At 33.0% G+C, this 21,425-nt stretch overlaps 1 protein-coding gene across 4 annotated transcripts in view; it reads left to right on the top strand.

Annotated features, from left to right (window-relative positions):
• The window catches only part of PTPN2 (protein tyrosine phosphatase, non-receptor type 2), a 70,586-nt gene extending 49,414 nt beyond the window's left edge, over positions 1-21,172 (top strand). For 2 of the 4 annotated variants that reach the window (XM_011381306.2, XM_011381311.2), the window contains 4 exons: positions 1,456-1,665; positions 2,613-2,765; positions 8,423-8,604; positions 13,088-14,815. In XM_011381306.2, coding sequence (XP_011379608.1) covers positions 1,456-1,665; positions 2,613-2,765; positions 8,423-8,604; positions 13,088-13,295 — 753 coding nt within the window. In that variant the 3' untranslated portion in view covers positions 13,296-14,815. Of the gene's footprint in view, positions 1-1,455; positions 1,666-2,612; positions 2,766-8,422; positions 8,605-13,087; positions 14,816-20,003; positions 20,189-20,801 lie in introns of those variants that run through there. The other 2 variants (XM_011381310.2, XM_023523962.1) reach the window with 2 other exon arrangements.
• The last annotated feature ends 253 nt before the right edge of the window (positions 21,173-21,425 follow it).

The following is a 21,425-nucleotide window of genomic DNA, read 5'->3' as shown; positions in this document are numbered from 1 at the left end:
CTTTTTCTAGACTGTCATACAAATGGAATCATACAGTATATATCTTATAGAGTCTGGCTTCTTTTACTTAGCATACTGAATTTGGAATTTAAAAGGAAATGATTTGAAACCTAGTAATCACAATGATTATTTTAATTATTAATAGAGAAATCTTCTGGTACCCTCAGTATATTGAGAACCTATGGATCATGGTGTATTTTGAATTATGAAAACTGGCTGTTAAGAAAAATTAGTCACTAAAGTTTTATTATTAAAAAAAATTTTAAGTTTTCTGTACTGTGTTTTATCAGTGTTATTATACCTGATATAACTGAGTCTGAGACTTAGGACTCTTAATTTCTACTAAAAAAAAGGAATTTTATTTTTAAAAGACAAAAGCTGACCTTTATTTTGAAATTTTGTATGAAAGTAGGATTCTATAACCGTTAAAATATCATGGTTTTTTAAGTTGCTTCTATGACTTCGTCCTTAAAAAAAGTCTTATAATAAAACTGAAAAATTGTGCAAAGGCATGTTAGAAGATTACTGCTTCGTTTACACAAACAATGAGTATAAGGCATAGACGTGCTCCATGGGGCAAAAGACAGTTGGCAAAAACTAAGGAACATTTTCATAATGAGTTAGTCAGAAATACAGGGTCATCAGGAATAATATCCAGGAAGTGATAGTGAATGCCGGGCAGGCTTTAGGACTTAGGAAACGTTTAGCATGTTGGTAAACCATTTTAGCCCATCTGCAAAAGCATATAAACAGTTTTAGGATTGAAAATTATTATCATGGGGAAAAGCAGCAATTAGAAAGACAACTTCAATTAAAAATGTAAAGATTTTTTTTAAATTAATTTTTGAGTATTTTCTTTATGCCTGTGTATCAGAATATAAATATTAACTCATAGAATGGGAAAGATTATATCTAAAAATTGTTTGGAATTATTTTAAAAAGGAAGCCATTAAAGAATGGAAAAATATACTGGAAAAAAATAGGAAGAAAGGGGAAAAAAAGAATCCATTCCTCATGATATATGAATTAAAGAAAATATTGGCAACATATATGGTACAGGTTAGTGGTCTGGAACCCAAATGCTACTTGCATTTGCTTCTTCAAGAAACCCTGGCTCTGCCATTTTTTAAATGTTTGACCTTCAATAAGTTACTTAACCTTTTGCTTCAGTTTTCTCATCTGGAAAATGGCTTTTAATAGGATTGTTATATGATTAATACATAAAAAGCTTAGAACATGCTTGCAAAATAATGTGTTAGCTATTATTAATATATTCTAAATTCTTGTAAAGAAAATCTTCCAAACTTGTATAAATAATTATCAAAACCCAAAGGGAAAATAATGGTACAAAAAGTCCATAGGATTAAAAACATTACACAAACACATAATCTTTCTAAAGTTTTTTAAAAGGAAAAAATTAGAATTAACTTTTTCCCCTTGATTTTTACTTTTTAGAGTGGTGAATCGAGAACAATATCTCACTTTCATTATACTACCTGGCCAGATTTTGGAGTCCCTGAATCACCAGCTTCATTTCTCAATTTCTTATTTAAAGTGAGAGAATCTGGTTCCTTGAATCCTGAACATGGGCCTGCAGTGATCCACTGTAGTGCAGGCATCGGGCGATCAGGCACCTTTTCTCTAGTGGATACCTCTCTTGTTCTGGTAAGTGCTTCTTATTTAATTTTAGCCTTATTCTTTGTAATGTTTCCACTGGCAGAAGTAAGCTCTGATTACCAGTATCCCAGAACTGTGTTCTTCAAACTTAAACTTCTGCTGTCTTGGAAAAAAAACCTAAAAAACTCATTTAAACTCTTTTAGCTGTACTTCTAGGGTTTAGGAACAACTGAGTCTTAACAGATCTGTATTACTTTACCACTCTGTGTGTATATAGTATACCTCAATAAAAAATTGGATTGTTACATTAAAGTGAACTTTTGTTTAAAACCGTTCTGTTAATGGAGAATATTAAAACTGGATTGCGTTTGTGCCCATTCTTTGCCAAACATAACCCCAGCAACTTTTTTTCCTTTTCAGTTGGTGTAAGGGGTATGGTGGTTTTAATAACCAGATCAATAGCCCAGGGCTGGTACCGTGTCATTGTGGATCTAGGCTCTTTCTGTCTTCCTTCTCCACTATTTCTAGATGGCTTTGCACAGACATGGTACACAGATGGTACACAGACATGAAGGAGGAAAGACACTGGGCAAAAAGATTTACTCCTGCTAAGACCTTCTTATTAAAAAAAGAGATGAAGAGCACTAATCTCTGGATTTACCTTTACTTTAAGCCAGAACTGGTCATAAATACATCCTTAGACCGAACCCTGGCCAAAGTGAATGAGGTTACGATTTGGTTTGGAATCAGTTGTGAATCAGCTAAAGGACCAGAAGTCCTTCATGTACTACTTGAACAGTTGGAGGGATGGGGAGGATGGGGAGCTTGGGGTGGTGATTTTATACAGAGTTACAGCTTTGGTGGTAACTTATCCTTGTTCTCTAGGAGGAATATAGCGCAAAGCAAAACTCTTAGCAAATATCCTGTATTGCTTCTCTTTCCTGAACTCTTATCAACAAAAAGCTTAAATAATTTTCTTGCTGCCTTTCTTGCAGATGGAAAAAGGAGATGATATTAACATTAAACAACTATTACTGAATATGAGAAAATATCGAATGGGACTTATTCAGACACCAGATCAACTCAGATTTTCATATATGACTATAATAGAAGGAGCAAAGTTCATAAAGGGAGATTCAAACATACAGGTAAACTTTTAGGGGAAAAGTAATACCTATGCAATATGATTAGCATCAAATAACTGCACTCCATTTAAGTATTTAGCTTCTCCCTTCCAACCAAAAAGCATATTTACATTAATGTGGTAAATCAGCTGCCCATCTTAAAATTACAGAATTTAAGTTCACTTTCTCATATATACCTCAGCCTCAGATGAAATCCTGCCTTCAAAGCCCTACTGGGAACAAGATTTCATTGAAGAAAGTAAAATTCTCATGTAAGGAGGGTTTAAGCATTTAATCATTAAAACAAATCAGACAATTTAGGCACTTTGACCCGGGATTATAAAATACTTAATTTATGTAATAGATACTTCATTTACAACAATGAGCAACTTGAGAACTTTTGGCAGACATAATAAAATTTCAGTAGAATGCTCTATTTTCTCAGATCGGTGGCTTTAGTCTCCTGAAGATATTCTTATTCCACATTTACAAAAGCTAAGTTTAAAGACTGTCAGAAATCATGTTATATACTAATATAAAATAGAAACACAGACCTAACAGGCCCCAATGTCTTGTTTGATCTAATCACATAGTATCGGACATAAGTCAATATAATCTCTTTATATTTCTCTTTTATTAACTAGCTCTTTAATTTGTTACTACTATCTAAAACAAGAATATTCTGAATAAGCCTTCTTTTATAACTTAGGTCAGAATCTGTCCTAAAGGAATTAAGTATAAATAGTTAAATGTTATATAGATTTCAAAGACCTTAAAATATTCTAAAGCAATTCTATTTCAATAGCTAAAGAACTTTTTTTCCTGATTATTGTTATTTGAACTATTTAAGACAAACTATATCAGTACAAATTTTAAGTTTCACTGAAAAGTTTTTTTTTAATCTTTAATTAGCATTAAAGAATAATTTTTATTGAAGAGAAACAGTATGTTACTTAATGCCATTCAGTCAGTAAAATAGTATGTAGAAAATTAAGCCCCATGAAACACAAGATTCTACTTCAGAAGTCAGACTTTGGAAACACTGGTTTGCTTGGCAGTGAACAGTGATTTAGAAGTAGAAGTTATTTTAAAAAGTTAAATAGTTATACTAAACTTTTCCACCCACTCTTATAGCTTCCCTAGTTACCATTTCATTGCTTATTTCCTGGTTGTTCTTACAGATGGAGTCATTGTAGAGAAAATGTGCTGTCCTTTGAATAGTATCCCTCCCTCCACTTTAAATTTTTTTCAAGTTTTGTTTTTCTTAGTTTTAGAATACGTATGTACTTTGAAGATCTTTTCCACTGCAGAGATAAATTTTATGGACATACTTTTTTGTGGTCTTTATTATTATGACAGTGCAGTTTATGGCTTGGAAGAATATTTTTCTTTCCCAGTGTATCTTGTACAGTATAGCCATCAGATTCTCAGTTTAGCATTATTAGCACCCCATTCAAACCCAGGGCATTCTCTTGCCCTATTCCAATTAGGACATTGGAAATGTCTCTGTATTTTTTACATACTCAGGATCAGAAAAACTGTTTCCCAATCGGAGGGGTCAGTTTCCAGAGAAATGGTTTTAGCAAGGCTCTGATAATTTATGAAGTGCTATGAGTTTGTTTTATTATAAAAATATTTAATGAGTACATGTTGGATGTAAAGAATTCAAATAATATGGAAATCATGTACAAAGTGGAAGTCCTTGCTAATCACCTACCCCAAATTTGTAACCATTTTGGCATGTATGTATTCTTCCAGTTATGTGTATTTATGTATATGGATTTGTTTATTTTACATAGATATTTTTCTTCTTCTAGAACTCCACTGTCTGGTACTATAGCCATTAACTACATGTGCTATTGAGTACAGGTTTCCCTGCTATCTGAAATTAGAGCATTCCTGTGAAACCTTTTGTAAGCTGAATTGGCATAAAGTGGAAGAAGCTCTTATCATTAATTTATATAGCAACATTTTGAGCATTCCCAGACCCAAATAATAACCTACCAAACCATACAAAATAACACATAAAACCTAAAGTACAACTAACATATAGTAAAAGCAACGCCACTTTCACTGTCCAGGGTGTATGCACCTCTGTAACAGCTCGCTGCAAAACATACACTAAAAGCTATTTTCGCTTTTTTCGTAAGTAGAAATCCTCTTCGGATTTCTTTCAGTTACCAAAAACAGGTACTAATGTAGGTCTTTCCTAAAAATGAAGTGGCTTAATGTGAATTTCTGAAAAGCAGGAGATACCTGTACTGGAAATACGACTAGTCTGAATCGTGATCTGCTTAAAATTTAAAATACACACCGGATTTTGAAGGTTAAATACAGGGAGAAAAAAGTGTAAAGTACCTCAGTAATTTAAAAAATATTGATTATGTGTTCAAATGACAACATTTTTTAATATGTTGCATTAAATAAAATGTTAAAATTCACTTTTTTTTAAACATGGCTACTAGACATTTTTAAATTATATATGTGGTTCACATTATATTTCATTGGACAGTGCTATACGAGAACCGTAGGTTAGAACAGAATTCTAAGAAATGTGAAATTCTCTGAAATCTTAAATCATAAAACTTCACTCTTACAAAAATCTAAAGTTTTTTTTTTTATATGTAGAAGCCTCAAACTGCATAAATATAATTGTAGCCCATAAAAGTATCTCTGTTGATGTAAACAAATGTGATAGCCAATTTATAGAACTTTTATTTCATTCCATACATTTAACTCCTTCTTTTTTGCCTCCAGTTTTGTGTTAAAATTAATATTTGTAAGGAAGAAGAAGGGAGCTTCTTTCTAGTGTGAGCACAGTGGCATTGGGGAGAGGCACCTCCTGAACCCTGTATATCTCCAAATAGCACTGACCCATGTAATTCTTGTTTTTTGGTACTTTCTTCCTAAAAGGGGACATCAGTCTTTACCTTTAGTCTTAATTTAGATTTATTAGGTGTGAGTGATATTTTCATTATTAGATATAGTTTTAAGTGAAGGTCTCTGGCATATGTGGATATAAAGTGATTTAGAACCTGTCGAGACAAAGGAGAGCTGTTAATATTCACATCTTAAAGTGAATGTCTAAAACTAGTAAATATATGTTTGTAATTGTAATAATATAGCATGTATTTATTTACAGAAATCTCCAATGACCTTGATCTACCTAGATAACTATAGATAACTTCTTGTTGTCTCTAATAATATCATTTACCTTAAAGCTTTCTTAGTGCAAGGTCGGACACAATACACAGTGTAGTTGCTGGTATTACCACATATTTATTAGCACACTCCCAGTATCAATGAGGACAGTAAACTTCACAGAATAATTCCAGTTTGGCAATTCAGAATTGGTATAAGGCCTTGGGCTGGTAACTTGACATTATTAATAAAGTATTAAGTGAATGATATACTTTTAACAAATTACAATGGGTTTCAAGTTTAATCACATCACTTGACTGCTCCTTCGAGGGGGTTTCTTCGGTGAGAAATAGGTGGGATTACAGACAGTGCATAGGGAATTGCTCAGAGCAGCACGTGACATGCTGGAGTGTGGTTCAGCGTGAGCATAGACTTAGATGAAAAACTGTCCATCTAGATAGCTGTACTTTAGGCTTCAAAATGAGAGCTTGAACAAGGTTGTAGCTACCTGTAGTATCGATGATTTGGCTTCCCCAGCCAGCAGTGATAAGCCAAGACAGGGGATTTTGGAGTGCCTACTTAACTGAATGAGTTTGCTGCCCAGAGACATGGCAAAAGGACATAGCTTTTATTTTTATTTTTTTAGTTACTAGCATTAACTCTCTCTTGCTACCCCTTTCCCCACCTTTGCTGAGTGCTTTTCTTGTTGACATATTCTGAATTTGTTGCCTATTCTGGGATGTGGTCCAGTAAGACTTGATTTTTGGCATCATCTAGTTTATTGACATTGTTAATTAACTTTTGTCCGAGTATAGAACCAAGTTTACTAAGTCTTAGTAAAAGATTGAAACTTCAGAAATTAACCAGCATAAATTCTGGAGACAATTTAACATTTTTATTGTTACTTTCTTAAACTATCTGGTGTCTGAAACTGATGAGCTTTTTACAGATAAGCATGAGGGGTTGTTTATAGAAGAGTTAACCCTGACTACCTGGGTTAAAATTCTGGCCCCACTGTTCATTAGCTGCATAGCCTTGAGCAAATTACTTAAACTCTCCCAACCCATCTCATCTGTAAAAAGAGTATAATAATAATAGTAGTAGTACCTCCTAAGGTTCTTATGAGGATTAAGAACGAGTACATTTGAAGCATTCGAATAGTGTAGAGTGTAGTAAGTGCTTAGTAAGTATCCTGTTTCCCCACTTGTATCTTCTTCAATATAAAAATACTATTTGGACTGAGTATAACAAAAATTTCAAACAGGGGAAGAAAGAAAAAAATGACATAGTCGTCATCTAAAGTGAAAATGTCTTACTCTTATGTACCATTATAGTACTTTCTCAGCTCTTGGCAAAACATTCTTCTGGATATAGTTTAAATCTTCTTAGGTTCTTGCTCAGGAGAGTTCAGATCTACCCCATTGTTTCTCAGATGAGTTCAGAGACCTCTTTCCCTGAGATCCGCTTCCTTTCTGGCCTCGTCTCCTAGGGTCCTGCTCTATGTGTTCTCATCTTCTAGCCAGATTATACCAAACTGTACTACTCACTCTCTTCCAAATAAAACACATTATAGAATTTTACATTCTGTAAGTCTTTTGTGACTCAACTACTATAAAACAAACAAAAAAAGTACATTAATATACAACTTAATAAGATAGACATATGGGAAAGGTAGAGCGTGGTAAAATGCCTTTTTCTTTTTAATTCTTCTGTTGTATGATAATGAGACAAGTTGGAAACTGGTTTATCAGTGTATCAATGAATTTTCCAGGGTTTTTAAAAAAATTAAATGTACAGCCATCATTTTTAACATGCCATTTTGCACTAGATTAACTCCAGTGAATGAGCTTTCCATCACTTCCAGAAAAGTGTAAGTTGCAGTGTTACATTTCTGTTCAAAATCATTAAAATCCTGAGACCAGTAAGCTATAGTGTTTCTTATTCATTAGATTCGAGACTCCATCCTTCCATGATAAGAATCTTCAAAGAGGGCCACCCCTGTTTATGCCAAGTCCTTTTGCACCAGTGTCAAAAGTTAAAATAATCAAAGCCATTGGCTCTCCCTGCTGCCACCTCTGCTTCTCTTAATATTGGCAGGGAGATAGATGACTGTGTTCCTACCCCTTAAAGGACTTGAGAGCCAGTGGTCCCCTTTGTCAAGGTTATACTTGCCTTCTTCCTCTCTGGCCTAACCAAATAAAGGTCCTCTGGCATCATGGGGACCTGCTTGGAGATTTCACAATAGGTTTGGCATTAAATTAGACAGTGGCAGGGAACAAGGAGACACTAGATCACATTGAAGTGCCATATTGGTCATTGCTTCCAGTGTTACATAACCTTTGGATTAGGAATCCAGCAAAATCTGGCTTTGGCTACAGTCTTCGTAGTATGACTGATATTTTAGTGAGGTCCTTTTTCATTCATCTGTTAGCATCACAGGATATTCTTAAGTTGACTATATAATTTTAATTCATAAATCCTTATATTAAGAAAAACTAAAATTTTAGTGTTTGTATTTATTATTTCTCTTCTTTACCTAGAAACGGTGGAAAGAACTTTCTAAAGAAGACTTATGTCCTGCTTTTGATCATTCACCAACCAAAATAATGACTGAAAAATACAATGGGAATAGGATAGGCCTAGAAGAAGAAAAACTGACAAGTGACAGATATACAGGATTATCCTCTAAAATGCAAGATACTATGGAGGAGAACAGCGAGAGGTAAGAATAACATGGTTGAAAAGATGAGTCTTTATTTTAAAAAGATCAGTAGATGTGAACTAATATGGACCCTTTGTTTATTGAGTTAATGTAATCACTCATTTATTGCCTAAGGGTATTCAAGTAGTATATGATAACATTGATCTCAAAGAACTTTTAGTCCTATTAATAAGCCAGTACTTATAGACAGACACCAGTTGGAAAATGGTTTAACAAAATATTAATTGAGAACAAAAGTGAATATAATTAGATTTGAAATATATAGTATGGTACAGAAAATAAATGATATGAATACCTGCCATTTGTGCAGTTATGTAGTACTATATAATGTAATTAGTAATATGCCTTTAATAAAATTATAAAATATTTAATAGACTATTAAAACAATTCCATTATAGGAAGAAGAAAATTTTTTTTTCAAAAAAATTACATAAAATACTCTTACATACTTTTTGAGTTTTGAATCCATATGAATGTGTAAACTATTCAGGTTTTTAAATTTAAAAAAAATTTCTGAAGCTCTAATTATCTCACACACATTAGGAAGCTGTTATCCTGAGGTGTGAGTCACTTAGCAAAATAAATGAGCTCGTTTACTTCCTTTGGTATCTCTGAATGACGTTTTTCTTTTTGTCAAATATACTTCATATTGTGGGAAATTTTATGTTGTAGTTGTATTCGTTATATTGGCTTCTTGGGATGTGCTATGAAAATCATTACGGTCTCCTACACATACGGCTTCACTTCCATATTTCCCTAATATAAAAATTACCTGGAATTTTATAAAAGGTAACATTGTAATATGTAGTACATATGTTATTACATTGAAAAGTTTATTATGACTTAGCAGCACTACTCCTTGTTTGTGGCTTTAGAGGTTTTAGACTACAAATTAAAGCATAAAGTTGTTTATTTTTTCTTTCACCTTAAATATACTTTTATATCAAGAAATAATATTGTTATAAATAAATTATCTTTTTTAGTAATAAGATTCTCAGGTTCTTGTTGTGGTATGTAGTTTTGGCTAGTACTATTTGGCTAGTACTGTTTGCAGAGTTAAATACAAAACAGGCTTGATAATAGAGTTGGTGCCCTTAGCATTTCAGAGGTGTTGAGTTTTAATCTTTAAGGGCACAGGCCAGCCATTTTAACACAGCCACATTAACAGTTGCAACAAGGTAAAGCACTCATCCAAGTTTGACAGTACAAAGTAAATCAGTAAAACCACTCAGGAGTTACAGAGTGATCGCAGAAAGTGGATTTTGGGGTTGAGAGCAGTGGTACAGCAGCGTACGCATATGTGGTTCTCTTCTTTACAGGATAGGTGAAACCAGAGCATGTTTGAAAGCAGGAGGTGGGTCCCAGTGGGAGAGTTATGGATTGTGAGCAGAGGGAACAAGGTTAGGAAAAGCAAAAGAGCATAAAATAAAGATTATTCTGAAAAGTTTTGTTGTTCAGTCCTAATAAATTTTAATACTGATCTACAACTTTGCATTAGAGATGACAATAAAATAAACCAAAATCTTATCAAAAGGATTTCAGTTTCAGAGAAATAGAACACAATACTTTCTTCATTTTCTTTATTAAATTTCTTCCAAATCCATTTTTTTCATATTGAAGGTCACAGTCCCATAATCATGAAATAATTTAGTGAGTTATAAAAAGTATTTTTGAAATAATAAAATACAATCAAATAGAATCAGTTAAGTTACAGAATAAAATAGGTCAGAGCTTCACAAATAATAACTGCTTTAACATTTTCATATATATACGTTATGTACATTATGTATATTTACATATAGTATACTATGTATATGTTTCTGTGGTTACTCTGTTGTGATGGTGAGATATTTCTTGCTGTAGGTTGCTGTCAAGTTTTGAAAGCAGTGTTCTCAGTTATAGTGCAGCCCATGAACCCAGATCACTGAGAGTGGAGAACAATTTAGATAAATGAAAAGTCAGATTATTCGGATCCTTCCCCTATGTATTTGCATAGTTAAACGACACCTTTTGAGACATGTGTTGGCAGTAGCCTTCTGTGTGTGCCACCTTGGAGAATTTCACATGGTCATTCATGGGCAGGGGTCCACAGGAAGCATTCTCTGCCAGTTTGTGGCTTACATTGTATAAACATACAGGAAAACCTGGCCTGGTCCTACTTGGCATGTTAATTTCTTTAGGCCCAACTATGTAAAAAAAGATTTTATTGAATCACAAAATGAGAATAGTCCTTATTACTCTGGAATTGCATTCTTAAACTAAGTAATGGCATCCCTTGGTACTTGTATTCCATTCATGAATATGTATTTATATGTATAATACATTTTTGGAAAGCCAGAGCCTCTTTTATTTTAAATGGGAAAAATTGTGTGTTCTCAGCCCAACCAAAACTATAATTAGTTTCCCCCCAAATCATAAAAATCCTCTTAAACGCCTGTTTAACAGTATTTAAAGCATAATTATATAATCATGTAACATTCAGTGAACTCATATTTGGTTTATATGGTAAATGACAATATTGGATAAAAATTATAATTGTTTTCTATACTACAGTGTTAAAGATTCCACCAAAATTATAGCCTAGTCGTTGGTGGCCCCAGGCTCCTGGCAGAAGCAAATATAGGAACCCATGGGTGGGAGTTCTATATTCTTTCATATTTTATGTATGTTTTGCCTACACTTGAATACAACTTAAATTTTTTTGCTAGCAGTTACTCACGTATTTGTTATAGAGAATTTTCATTTGAGAGAGTGAATTCTGGGTAATAAATTTTGCAGATCATTATAGCCAGTATTCACAGCCAGAGATATCTGTGTATGTAATAAGTAAAGGTAAAAAAAAAAAAAAAAAAAATTAGCAATCGCTACAGAGCATACAGAGATAAGCAAAATAAAGTCTGCAAGTTGCTAATATATTATAAAACAAGAACCCAAATTAGCAGCATACGTTATTTGTCATAAATTAAATGCCATAAGATAAGAATAGAAAGGTTCTAGGGGATGAGAGGAGGGAAAATTGAAGAATAGAATTGAAATGAGAGGACCAGAGAGAAGAGAAGGTTTCTAGTTTAAAGAGGAACAAATTCGGAGAACAGCAAAAAAACCATTTGGGCAAGAATGAAATTGTGCATAGCAGGAGAATATTGGAAAGTTTTTACATGGGTGTGTTTTCGGTTCTCCTGGGTATATACCTAGGAGGGCAATTGCTGGGTCATATAGTAACTCTATGCTTAACATTTTAGGAACGGCTAAATAGTTTTCCACAAGTACATGATTTTGTATTCTCACCAGTAGTATTTGAAAGTTCCAGTATTCCAAAGATATTTACCGTTGATAAAATTATCTAGTTCTATATTCAGATTTCTCTAGTTGTCAAAATTTTCACATAACTTTATTGAGATAGTTACATACCATAAAGTTCATTCATTTAAAGTGTACAGTTCTATAGATTTAGTATATTTAGAGTAGTATAGCCATCACCATAATCTAATTTTGGAATATTTTCATGATCTCAGACTCTAGCTATTTAAAAAAAATAATTCAAGATCTAACTGAGGATTGTGTATATTGTATTTGGTTAACATGATTCTTTAGTTTCCTTCAATCTGGAACTTTTTTTTTTTTTTCTTTTTTCCCCCTTAACATTGTCATTTTTGCAGCTTTTAGACTATAGTTGCCTTTTAGAATGCCCTACAATCTGAATTTCTCTGATGATTTCCCATTATTAAATTCAGGTTAAACATTTTGGCTAGGGAAAAACATCGGCTCTTAATTCAGTAATAGACACTGAAAAGTCATTTAAGATTTTTAATCAAGCTACATGATCAAAGCTATACTTTAGGAAAATTACTATGACAGTGTTAAATTTGAAGGCAGAGAAACTGTTAGGTTTTTGCTGTGATATAGGCATTAGTAACTTACATGTTGCCATTGGCCATTCTTGTTTCTGTAGTCCTAGGACCATGTATCTTGGGAGTCAAAGAAAAATTCTATATTGAATAGGAAAATGGGAGCTAGAAATATATATGGACAAACAGCAATAGGTATTCCCACAGCAGACTATTCATAGAAATATTAAGATGATAGCTTTTCTTAGGGGCCTTTGTCAAAAATGAAATGTAAACACAAAAAGGAACCAGATGCTAGGGGACCCACTTGTCTTTCCACTTCTGGCTGGTTAGCAAAGAAAAAGAAAATTGACAGTGACTAGTTCACATTTCCAAGAGAAAGCATCATGCTTATTTTCATGTCCTACCAAAAGTATTTATTAATATAAAATTGTACCAGAAATTGTCACTGAATTATCAAAATACATCTCTGGACCATTTAGAATATTGAGGTTTTTTCCTTTTTTTTTATTGCACGTTTGAGTGAGTTTGAAAAATGTACGTAGGGGCTATAGATATTTGAGCTTAGGTCCTCTCTATTAGAGTAATTAAGTCCTACCGAGCACTTCCTTTTATTTGTTTTTATTTATTCGTAGTGTTCTACGGAAACGAATTCGAGAAGACAGAAAAGCTAGCACGGCTCAGAAGGTGCAGCAGATGAAACAGAGGCTAAATGAGACTGAACGAAAAAGAAAAAGGTGGTTACATTGGCAACCTATTCTCACTAAGATGGGGTTTGTGTCAGTCATTTTGGTTGGTGCTTTTGTAGGCTGGACACTGTTTTTTCAGCAAAATGTCCTATAAATTTGCCCAGCAAGCTTCTGCACTAGTAGCTGACAGTGTTGCATTAATCTTAAGAGTTTGTCTATTAGCAAACTCCTCATACCCAAGAAACCAGAGCAGTAGAGTAGACACCAACCAGATAATTGATGTAGTCAGTCCTCAGCCCAACATCTCAGGGCGCTGCCCCCAAAATGTAAACGGCTATCTAAAATAAAGACTTTAATGCCTGTTAAAAACTAGTATATTTTGCAACTGTATTTATACATGTTAAGTGTAACATATATCCTGACCAGATTGAGAAATCCTTTATCACAAGGATTTGTTTTTTTTTTTTTTGAGGCTATCTTGATTTCATAACCTGCACTTGATATAAGCAATAAGTATCATGGTTTTATCTATATTATTACTGGAAAGAAAATGACCTTTAAATAATGCGTGTAATGTATAATGTGCTGTTGACATGGGCATCAACATTTTATATTTTTAATCATTTGAGGGTAAATATATTTTATAAGTACCTATTTAATCTTTTGTAGTTAAATGTACTTTTTTAAAAAGCTCAATTTGAAAAATCTGTTACCATAAAAAAAATTAATTGTATATTGATTGAGTTGTACTGGATACATTTTTATCAAGAGAAGTTTGATATGAGCAGTTAGAACTCTTAAGTATTTTTACCTTGTATTTGCATTTCTTTTATGTTTTTTAGTTTTCCCAATTTTAAAACGAAAAACAAAAATTTTCCCTAAAAATATCTTTGAAAGAAAATTCTCTTTACTGGCATAGTTAGATAACAGTTGGTCGAGACTTTGTAGAGAAATTGGTTTCTGTAAAGCCCATTATTAATACTGTTTATTTTTCATGAAAATTTAATGTAACTACCCAAATTTATAATTGAGGTAAATGATGATTTAGGAACTAAATATAGGGAGCAGTATTTTACTATCCATGATATCAGTTTACAAGGACTGAAGTTTTGAAGTAAAAATTTTTTTCAAGTTCTTTCTACTTCAATAAATAGTATGATGATGTATAAACCTTACATTGTCCCTTTAACTTCTTAATGGGTATTTTAAAAGTATATTGTTTAAATGAATTTAACTGCTCATTTGAATGCTAGCTTTCTTCAGATCCCAACATTCCATTAAGTGTTTAACTTGTTTAACTTAAACTTTAAATAGTTATTATAAATTTAATTACTGAAATAATGAAATCACATTATTTCAGTGCTTTTCAAATTATGCTCAATGGATTTCTAAGGGGTCACCAAGAGGTGGTAGGAAGGACTCCAAGCTACCAGCCTTTACTTTTAATCAGACCACCTCTCCTTTATCTGTTTTATATGTTACATAAGATTCTGCATGAGGTTTAATTAAGAGGTCAGTTATAATTTTAAAAAAGTTTGAAAACCATTGTTATAGATAGATATGTTGAATTGATTTGAGTATCCTTGAATGTATTAAATTATGCTGCAAGTATGAAAACAGGATGTAGGTGGTACTACATATTAAATAAACTTGTGCCTGTGTCCTAATTCAGTATTACTGTGTCCTGTAACCTTTAAATGGAAAAGAGGTAAGGAGGACATTGTCTTTATGTCTGTCTGCATTAAACCTGTGTTCAGGCACTAAGGCCTTTATGTGTTAGATCATTATTGGTTTAAAATATTTCTTTCCAATTTGTCTTGCTTTATCTTTGCTAAAATGCAGAATATTATTATGCAAGTCAAATATGGATAGACCATATTAAATTTCCCATTGAAGATAGCTTTGCTTTAAACAAAAGAAAAGGTAAAGACTTAAAACAGATGCTGGTAATGATGCACATTGCCCGATTGACGTGGTAAATGTGCTTCATTGGATTCAGTTTTGTAGCTTTGCTTTTTTATCTGCTATCTGTCCTTCTGGGTGGTGTTTGTTGTAATATAGTTTTCAGGTCATAGTATAGTAAACATTTGTTGATGAATTTCTTCAAGAGTTAGTCATCTTACTTCCTTCAGGCAGATCCTTGAGGATAGTGTGTTAAGTTTTTACCAGTAACAAGTATTTTTGGTGGGTGCTATGTAGTAATTGTTGAATATATATATGTCAACATGATGTGGTGCCTATGGTCATCATCCTGACCCTTTATTAAGTGAGGTGTACTAGTCAGAGTAAAGGACATAGACATGGCTCCTGCCTTCTCAGTAAAGCCAGAGGAAAAGTTAGCAATTCATGATGGGTTCTACATCTTTACAAAATTCGTGTATCTTTAGCTCTTCATAATATTTTCTGATTTTCACAAAGTTTAAAAGTCAGTTGCATAGTTTGACTTTAATAAGGTAGTATTATTTTTTAATAGGTTAAGACAGAAAGAAAGATATTTTAAATAGCCAGAGGCTTTATTATTTACATTAAGAAAAGAATATTTACATTAATGTATAGTTCATTTGTGTTTATATCTATCCTTGCTAATAAACTGACCAGCAGCCTTTGATTTAATGCCATGTTCTCTGGCTATAGCAACTGGTTATGCACTCATTTCTAAGTTTAGTCAAGTATTTTATGCTATCTTACTACTGATTTTTATCTACGCTCGCACATATATAATATGTACAAATATAATTCTCCACATTTAGTTTATCCATATGTAAAATTAAAATAATACCTTTTTCCTGAATTCTTGGAATGTTAAAATACCATATGCACAGAGCATAGAGAACTTTAGAACAATATAAAGACTATTCCTCATATTCAGAGGATATTTTATGTATTCGTTCTGTCCTTTTCCTCCTCTGTGTTTTGGTCCATTTTACTATGTATTAATATTTCTACCAAGGAATGAATAAGAAAAGAGAAAGGAAGTTTAAAAAAAAAAAAAATTAAAAAAATAGCTCTGCTTAACAGGTATGTCAGAGGAAAGAGTTGTAACTCAAGTTAATTTTATGTACACTTGTGCTTGTCTTCTTTGTTTTAAATAAACTAGAATTGATGTGAATCAAAAAAATGTATATTGGTTTAAAAAGTAGATTATGACATGAAGCGGTCCCCTAGTTTTAATCCAATTCCTTCCTTGCTTTCTGCATCAATTCAGAGTGATGGTTGGTACCATTTATTGATCATTTACTGTGTGCTAGGCACTATGCAAAGTACTTGACATATATTATCCTATTTAATCCTCACAACAAACTTTTGAGGTAGGTGGTATTGTTATTAAGTCATAATCAGCCTTGGACTTGAGATTTCTACATTTTTTTATGGTGCTATCATTGAAAAGTCTTTTGTGTAGAATATTTTAGAATTAGATAATTCTCAAAGAAAGGCTTAACCTTCTACAAGTTAGTTGCCTCTTAGAAAAACACCTCTGACTAGATTCTATATAGACATAGGCCAGAACCTGATTATATTAGAAATATTTTGATTAATCATTGTATACTCTATTTTAATGAGTAGGTACATTTCCAAAGTGCCTGTCTGGTTATTGTACAGCGTTTTAAATCTAGTCATCCTTGATAATGACTTTTAGATACAAGTCTTATATAGAGTTTTTTGTTTTTTGTTTTAATGTAGTCTATAAGCCTACTGCCATTCTATGTGTCATCCATTTCTTCCTGTGTTCAGGCAAGAGTCTAGGAGTTGCACCTCCTTTCAGCATTGATTTGTTTTTCCTTCCAGTGAGTCCACCTGTGTTTATCAGTGGAGTAGAGAGTGTGGGTCTCACAATCTCTCCCGCACACTTCAAAAAAACCCTTGCTTGGCTTTGACTTACTTAGATGATAGGGGCACAACATCTTATAAATAAAATTTTGAAAAATAGAAACATAGTGTTTTTACACTAATAAAAAAAGGAAGTTCTCACTTGAAATATGGGTCTTGGTCATTCTTTGGATGTTTTATTCTAGAGTTGACCATTTTCTTTCATCTTCTTCCCTAGTTCATTTGTTTGGATTTGATTCCATTTTCCTTATACTTATCTTCAAAGCACTGTTTATGGGACAGCAACACCAACAGCCCCCACAACAATGGATATGTTAGAAATTACAGCCATCTTTTCCATTGAATATAACTGATAACATGGCTTGGAAAAAACTCAGGTTGTGTAAGCTTGTAATGCCTCTTCTACCCAGAAATCCTCAGTCCAAATACTATACATTTATTGGCTATATTCCATGTACCTGGCCATAATGTAGCCATTCCATTGTTCATCCAGATTTGGAGATTTGACCTTTTAAGATTTGGAAATTTTATGCTTTCCACTTTGTTAGATAGTGTTCTAAAGAAAAACCTTCTAGGAAAATAGTATGGATTTAGCTCTCATTTTTCCCTCAGCAGTAGGAATTTTCTCAATATTCATCACATTCAGGTTGCTCCAAGAATGGCATTGAACAATTTTGTACAAGTGTTTTCTCTCAACACTCTTCAGGGAAAGAGTTATCTCCTTTGGCTACTAGATTCTGGAAACTTCCTTGGGGAGAATTTTTCCTCATTGTCACTGCTGACCCTCTTCTCATGTCATGTGCCATTTACTCCATGACAGAGCATTGCCAGTGAATCAGACAAGAAGCCCTGCTTGGTTTGAGAGGCTTTATCCTTATCGGGAACACCCTAACAATGAAAAAATTTTTAAGAGCTCTGACCGTATCTGTGCAGTTCATTGAGAGAATGAAAAGTACAATCTTTTGAACTCTTTCTATTTTGGTTTTAGTTTAGAGTGGAATATGGAAATTATAGAATATAGGATATTACAGAGTCAAATTTTGTCTGGTTTTCTAGTACGTAGTATGTTTTGAGACCTGTAAGGAAAATTGCATAGGATTTTTTTTTCCTTATAGAGACCATTTCTTAAAGAAAAGCATCAATTCTTTATTGTTGCTCTAATTTGGCATAGATGTTTTAGACACATGATGATGCTGATATTTCAAATTACTACTATAAAAAATTCAAAATTATGACTTTGCAAAGTTATTTTGAATTTGGTGAATTCATGAGAGGGAAACTAGGTAAGTTCATTTTGTTTATAAGGCAATGTTTTGCTCAACTTAGATGTTTTTGTTAGTCTTTTCAGTAAACTATTAGTGTGAATATCTGGTGGCAAAATATTTTGGGTGCAGTTTTGGCTTTCTATTACTTCAGGTGTGGAGCCATCGTGGGAAGATTTTGTCTGTAAGTCCAGTGCTTGTATCCAGTCCAGCATTAGGACAGTTGGCAGTATATGAGGGCCGCTTCTCCAAAGAAAGTGCAAACAGGGCTAATTTCATTTCATTTTATTTGTTTGAACTCATTTTACTTTTGCCTTGTTAAATAAAACAGCAAAAAAATTTTCAGGTGAACATTTTTTTTTCCTAAAATGAAGCCCATTTGTCTTTTCAGTCTTGCAAATAAGTACAGTCTTAAAATAGTTAAGACTACCAGTGATTTCATCTTATTTTCTTGTCCCCCAGAATAATCCTTACAAAGAAAAAAAAATAAGTGAATTTTAAAAAACAGCGTCAAGTTCTTACAGTTGTTTTAAGTCATAGTTCATCCTTGGTAAGTGTATCTTTAACACCCGGCTGGGAAAGACAACATTACATGTTGAACACCTACAGTTCTGCCAATCAGTTTAAATACATAACCTAAATTTAACCGCATATGCCTCTTGAGATACATCATGTTACCCCGATTTTCAGATAAGAAAACTGAGTCAAAGGATAAGTAACTTGCCCAATATTGCACAGCTAATACATGACAGAACTGAGATTCAAACTCCAATCTAGAATTCTAGTTACTCTAGACCTTATACTTTTTCCATTATGTCACACCAACTCTGTTTTTTTGCAATATTTAAACCAAATATTGAAGTGGGAAAACATCAGACAACTACTTTTGCCTGTTAAAATTTAAAGTAACCCTCTATTTATTAAGTGAAACAAATCAGAAGTTTTTCCTCTAACAATTGTTGTGAAACAATTTGAACTACCACTAGGCCAGAAAATACTGGAATATCAGAATATTCTCTAAACCATTATTTCATTCATTTTGCTTGGTTGGATTAAGATTCTTTGCTTCAATGAGCAATTTTCTGAATGCATGTGAAATAAATATGTATTTTGCAGCAGTTAGAATCATTAAATACTTTTCCTTCAACCACTTGGGTTCAGGGTTACTACAGATCCCTGTAGTAAGCAGCCGTAGTAGGTTTTTTTTTTAATACACATTTTATTATTAGTTTCAAGTATACAGTACATTGGTTAGACGTTATGAAGCAGTCCCCCTGATTACTCTGTCACTCATCTGACTCTACACGTAGCCATTCCATTACTGCTGACTGCATTCCCTATGCTGTGCTCCCCATCTCCATGGCCATCTCTCAACAGTAATTTGTACTCGAACCCTTCACCTCTTCCTCCCAGCCCCCAAACCCCCTCCTCTCTGGCAGTCATGAGCTTGTCCTCTGTATTTGTGAGTCTGTTTTCGATTAATTCATTTTGTTCTTTAGATTCCACAGCCATAGTAGTTTTTGTGATCCACAGATGTCTAATCAGTGCTGGAAAATCAGAGAAAAGGGGTATTTAGAACACCAAAGCGCTTGGTACTGTGATTCTTTCCTTCAGTAGAAGGAGCCAGTAGTCATCAGGAAGCTCAATTTGCAGTATTTTGGGGTTTTTGACATTTGAGGTAAATATGTGGGTATGGTTTATATTTCCTATTTACATATGTGAAGATAAAATAATGACAAGTATTTAGATTTTTTTTTTTTTTTTTGTCATAGGGAAGTTGGGGGAAGAATGAAAAGAACATTTACCTCAAAAGTTTGGCTATTTGCAAATACTGTGAAATAACATCAAAACTCAACTGCCCTTAAAATAGTTGTTTTATCTGTCTATCCCTTGTTTAAACTCTCATATTTCTTTACTTTTTGGCATTAAAATAACAATAAATCTGTCAATTACTTTGTCTGTGTTTTCTTTTATATTGATAGTAACTAAATCATGTCACTTCAGTTCTATATTGCTATAATTGTTAGTATTATCTTTTATACCTACAAAAAGTATGCTCCTAATAGTCTACAATTTAAGGATATGAGCCAGTTTTATGTTCATACATTACGTTAATAATATTTTTAGCAGTATGATTCAGTGGAAGTCCAAATTGGATTAGACTTTTGAAATGAATGAATGCCAAAGTATTGGTAAGTCTAGCACATACCATATAATCTTGCTAAACTGTTGTGGATACATTTTATTTTAATCTGTCTGTCAGTATCTCACATGGAGGTCATTTCTTGAGTAATACAGGATGACCCTAACAATTCATAATTAGAATATATATAAATTATGGTGCTTTAACATGAGTCTACCTCATACTACCAATTCTGTTTGAAAATCAAGCACTCAAACAGTTTTACCTAGATAACAGTGAAGCACTTAGTGTGGTTGAATGTGATATGTTGGAATGTTTCTTGGTTGCCTTTTTAGTTGTTAGTCCTTTTATGTTTGTGTGTATCTGTGTATGTCTGCGTGTTTGGTAAATATGAATCGAATAGATGACTTCTTATTTTATGTTTTAGGCCAAGATTGACAGACACCTAAATATTCATGACTTGAGAATATTCTGCAGCTTTAAATTTTGAACCATTGATGTGCAAAGCAAGAACTGAAGCCCACTCCGGAAACTGAAGTGAGGCTTGATAAGCCTGTAGATTGCCTCACATTTGTCTGTTTACAAAGTAAACTTTACATCCAGGGAATGAAGAGCAACCACCAGCAGAAGACTTTGCAGAACCCTCTAATTTGATGTATTGTTAAGTTTTTTAATGTGTGTATGAAATGTGGAAAGATGTAAAGGAAATAAATTAGGAAAGACTACTTTGTATTGTACTGCCATTCCAACTGTATTTTTATACTTTTTGGCAGCATTAAATATTTTTATTAAATAGACTATGTTGGTTTGTGTGCATTACCTTAGGACAGTCCTGCTTCAAATAATGTTTTCCTAAGGATTTACTCAAATTTTTATAGCAGTTTACACTTAAATTGAAATTGGTTCATAACACTGGGCAGTTGCTTCTTTTAACATTTTTTTAGTTACCTAGCATCAATAGTCTTTACATCATTATACGTTAGTTGAAAACAACAAAGTTATTTTGTTTCTTGAAAAAATATTAATATGGATAGTGATATTTAAATAAGTA

This window comes from Pteropus vampyrus, unplaced genomic scaffold, assembly GCF_000151845.1.
Source record: "Pteropus vampyrus isolate Shadow unplaced genomic scaffold, Pvam_2.0 Scaffold434, whole genome shotgun sequence".
NCBI lineage: Eukaryota > Metazoa > Chordata > Mammalia > Chiroptera > Pteropodidae > Pteropus > Pteropus vampyrus.
This window is presented reverse-complemented; position numbering and strand designations above follow the sequence as displayed.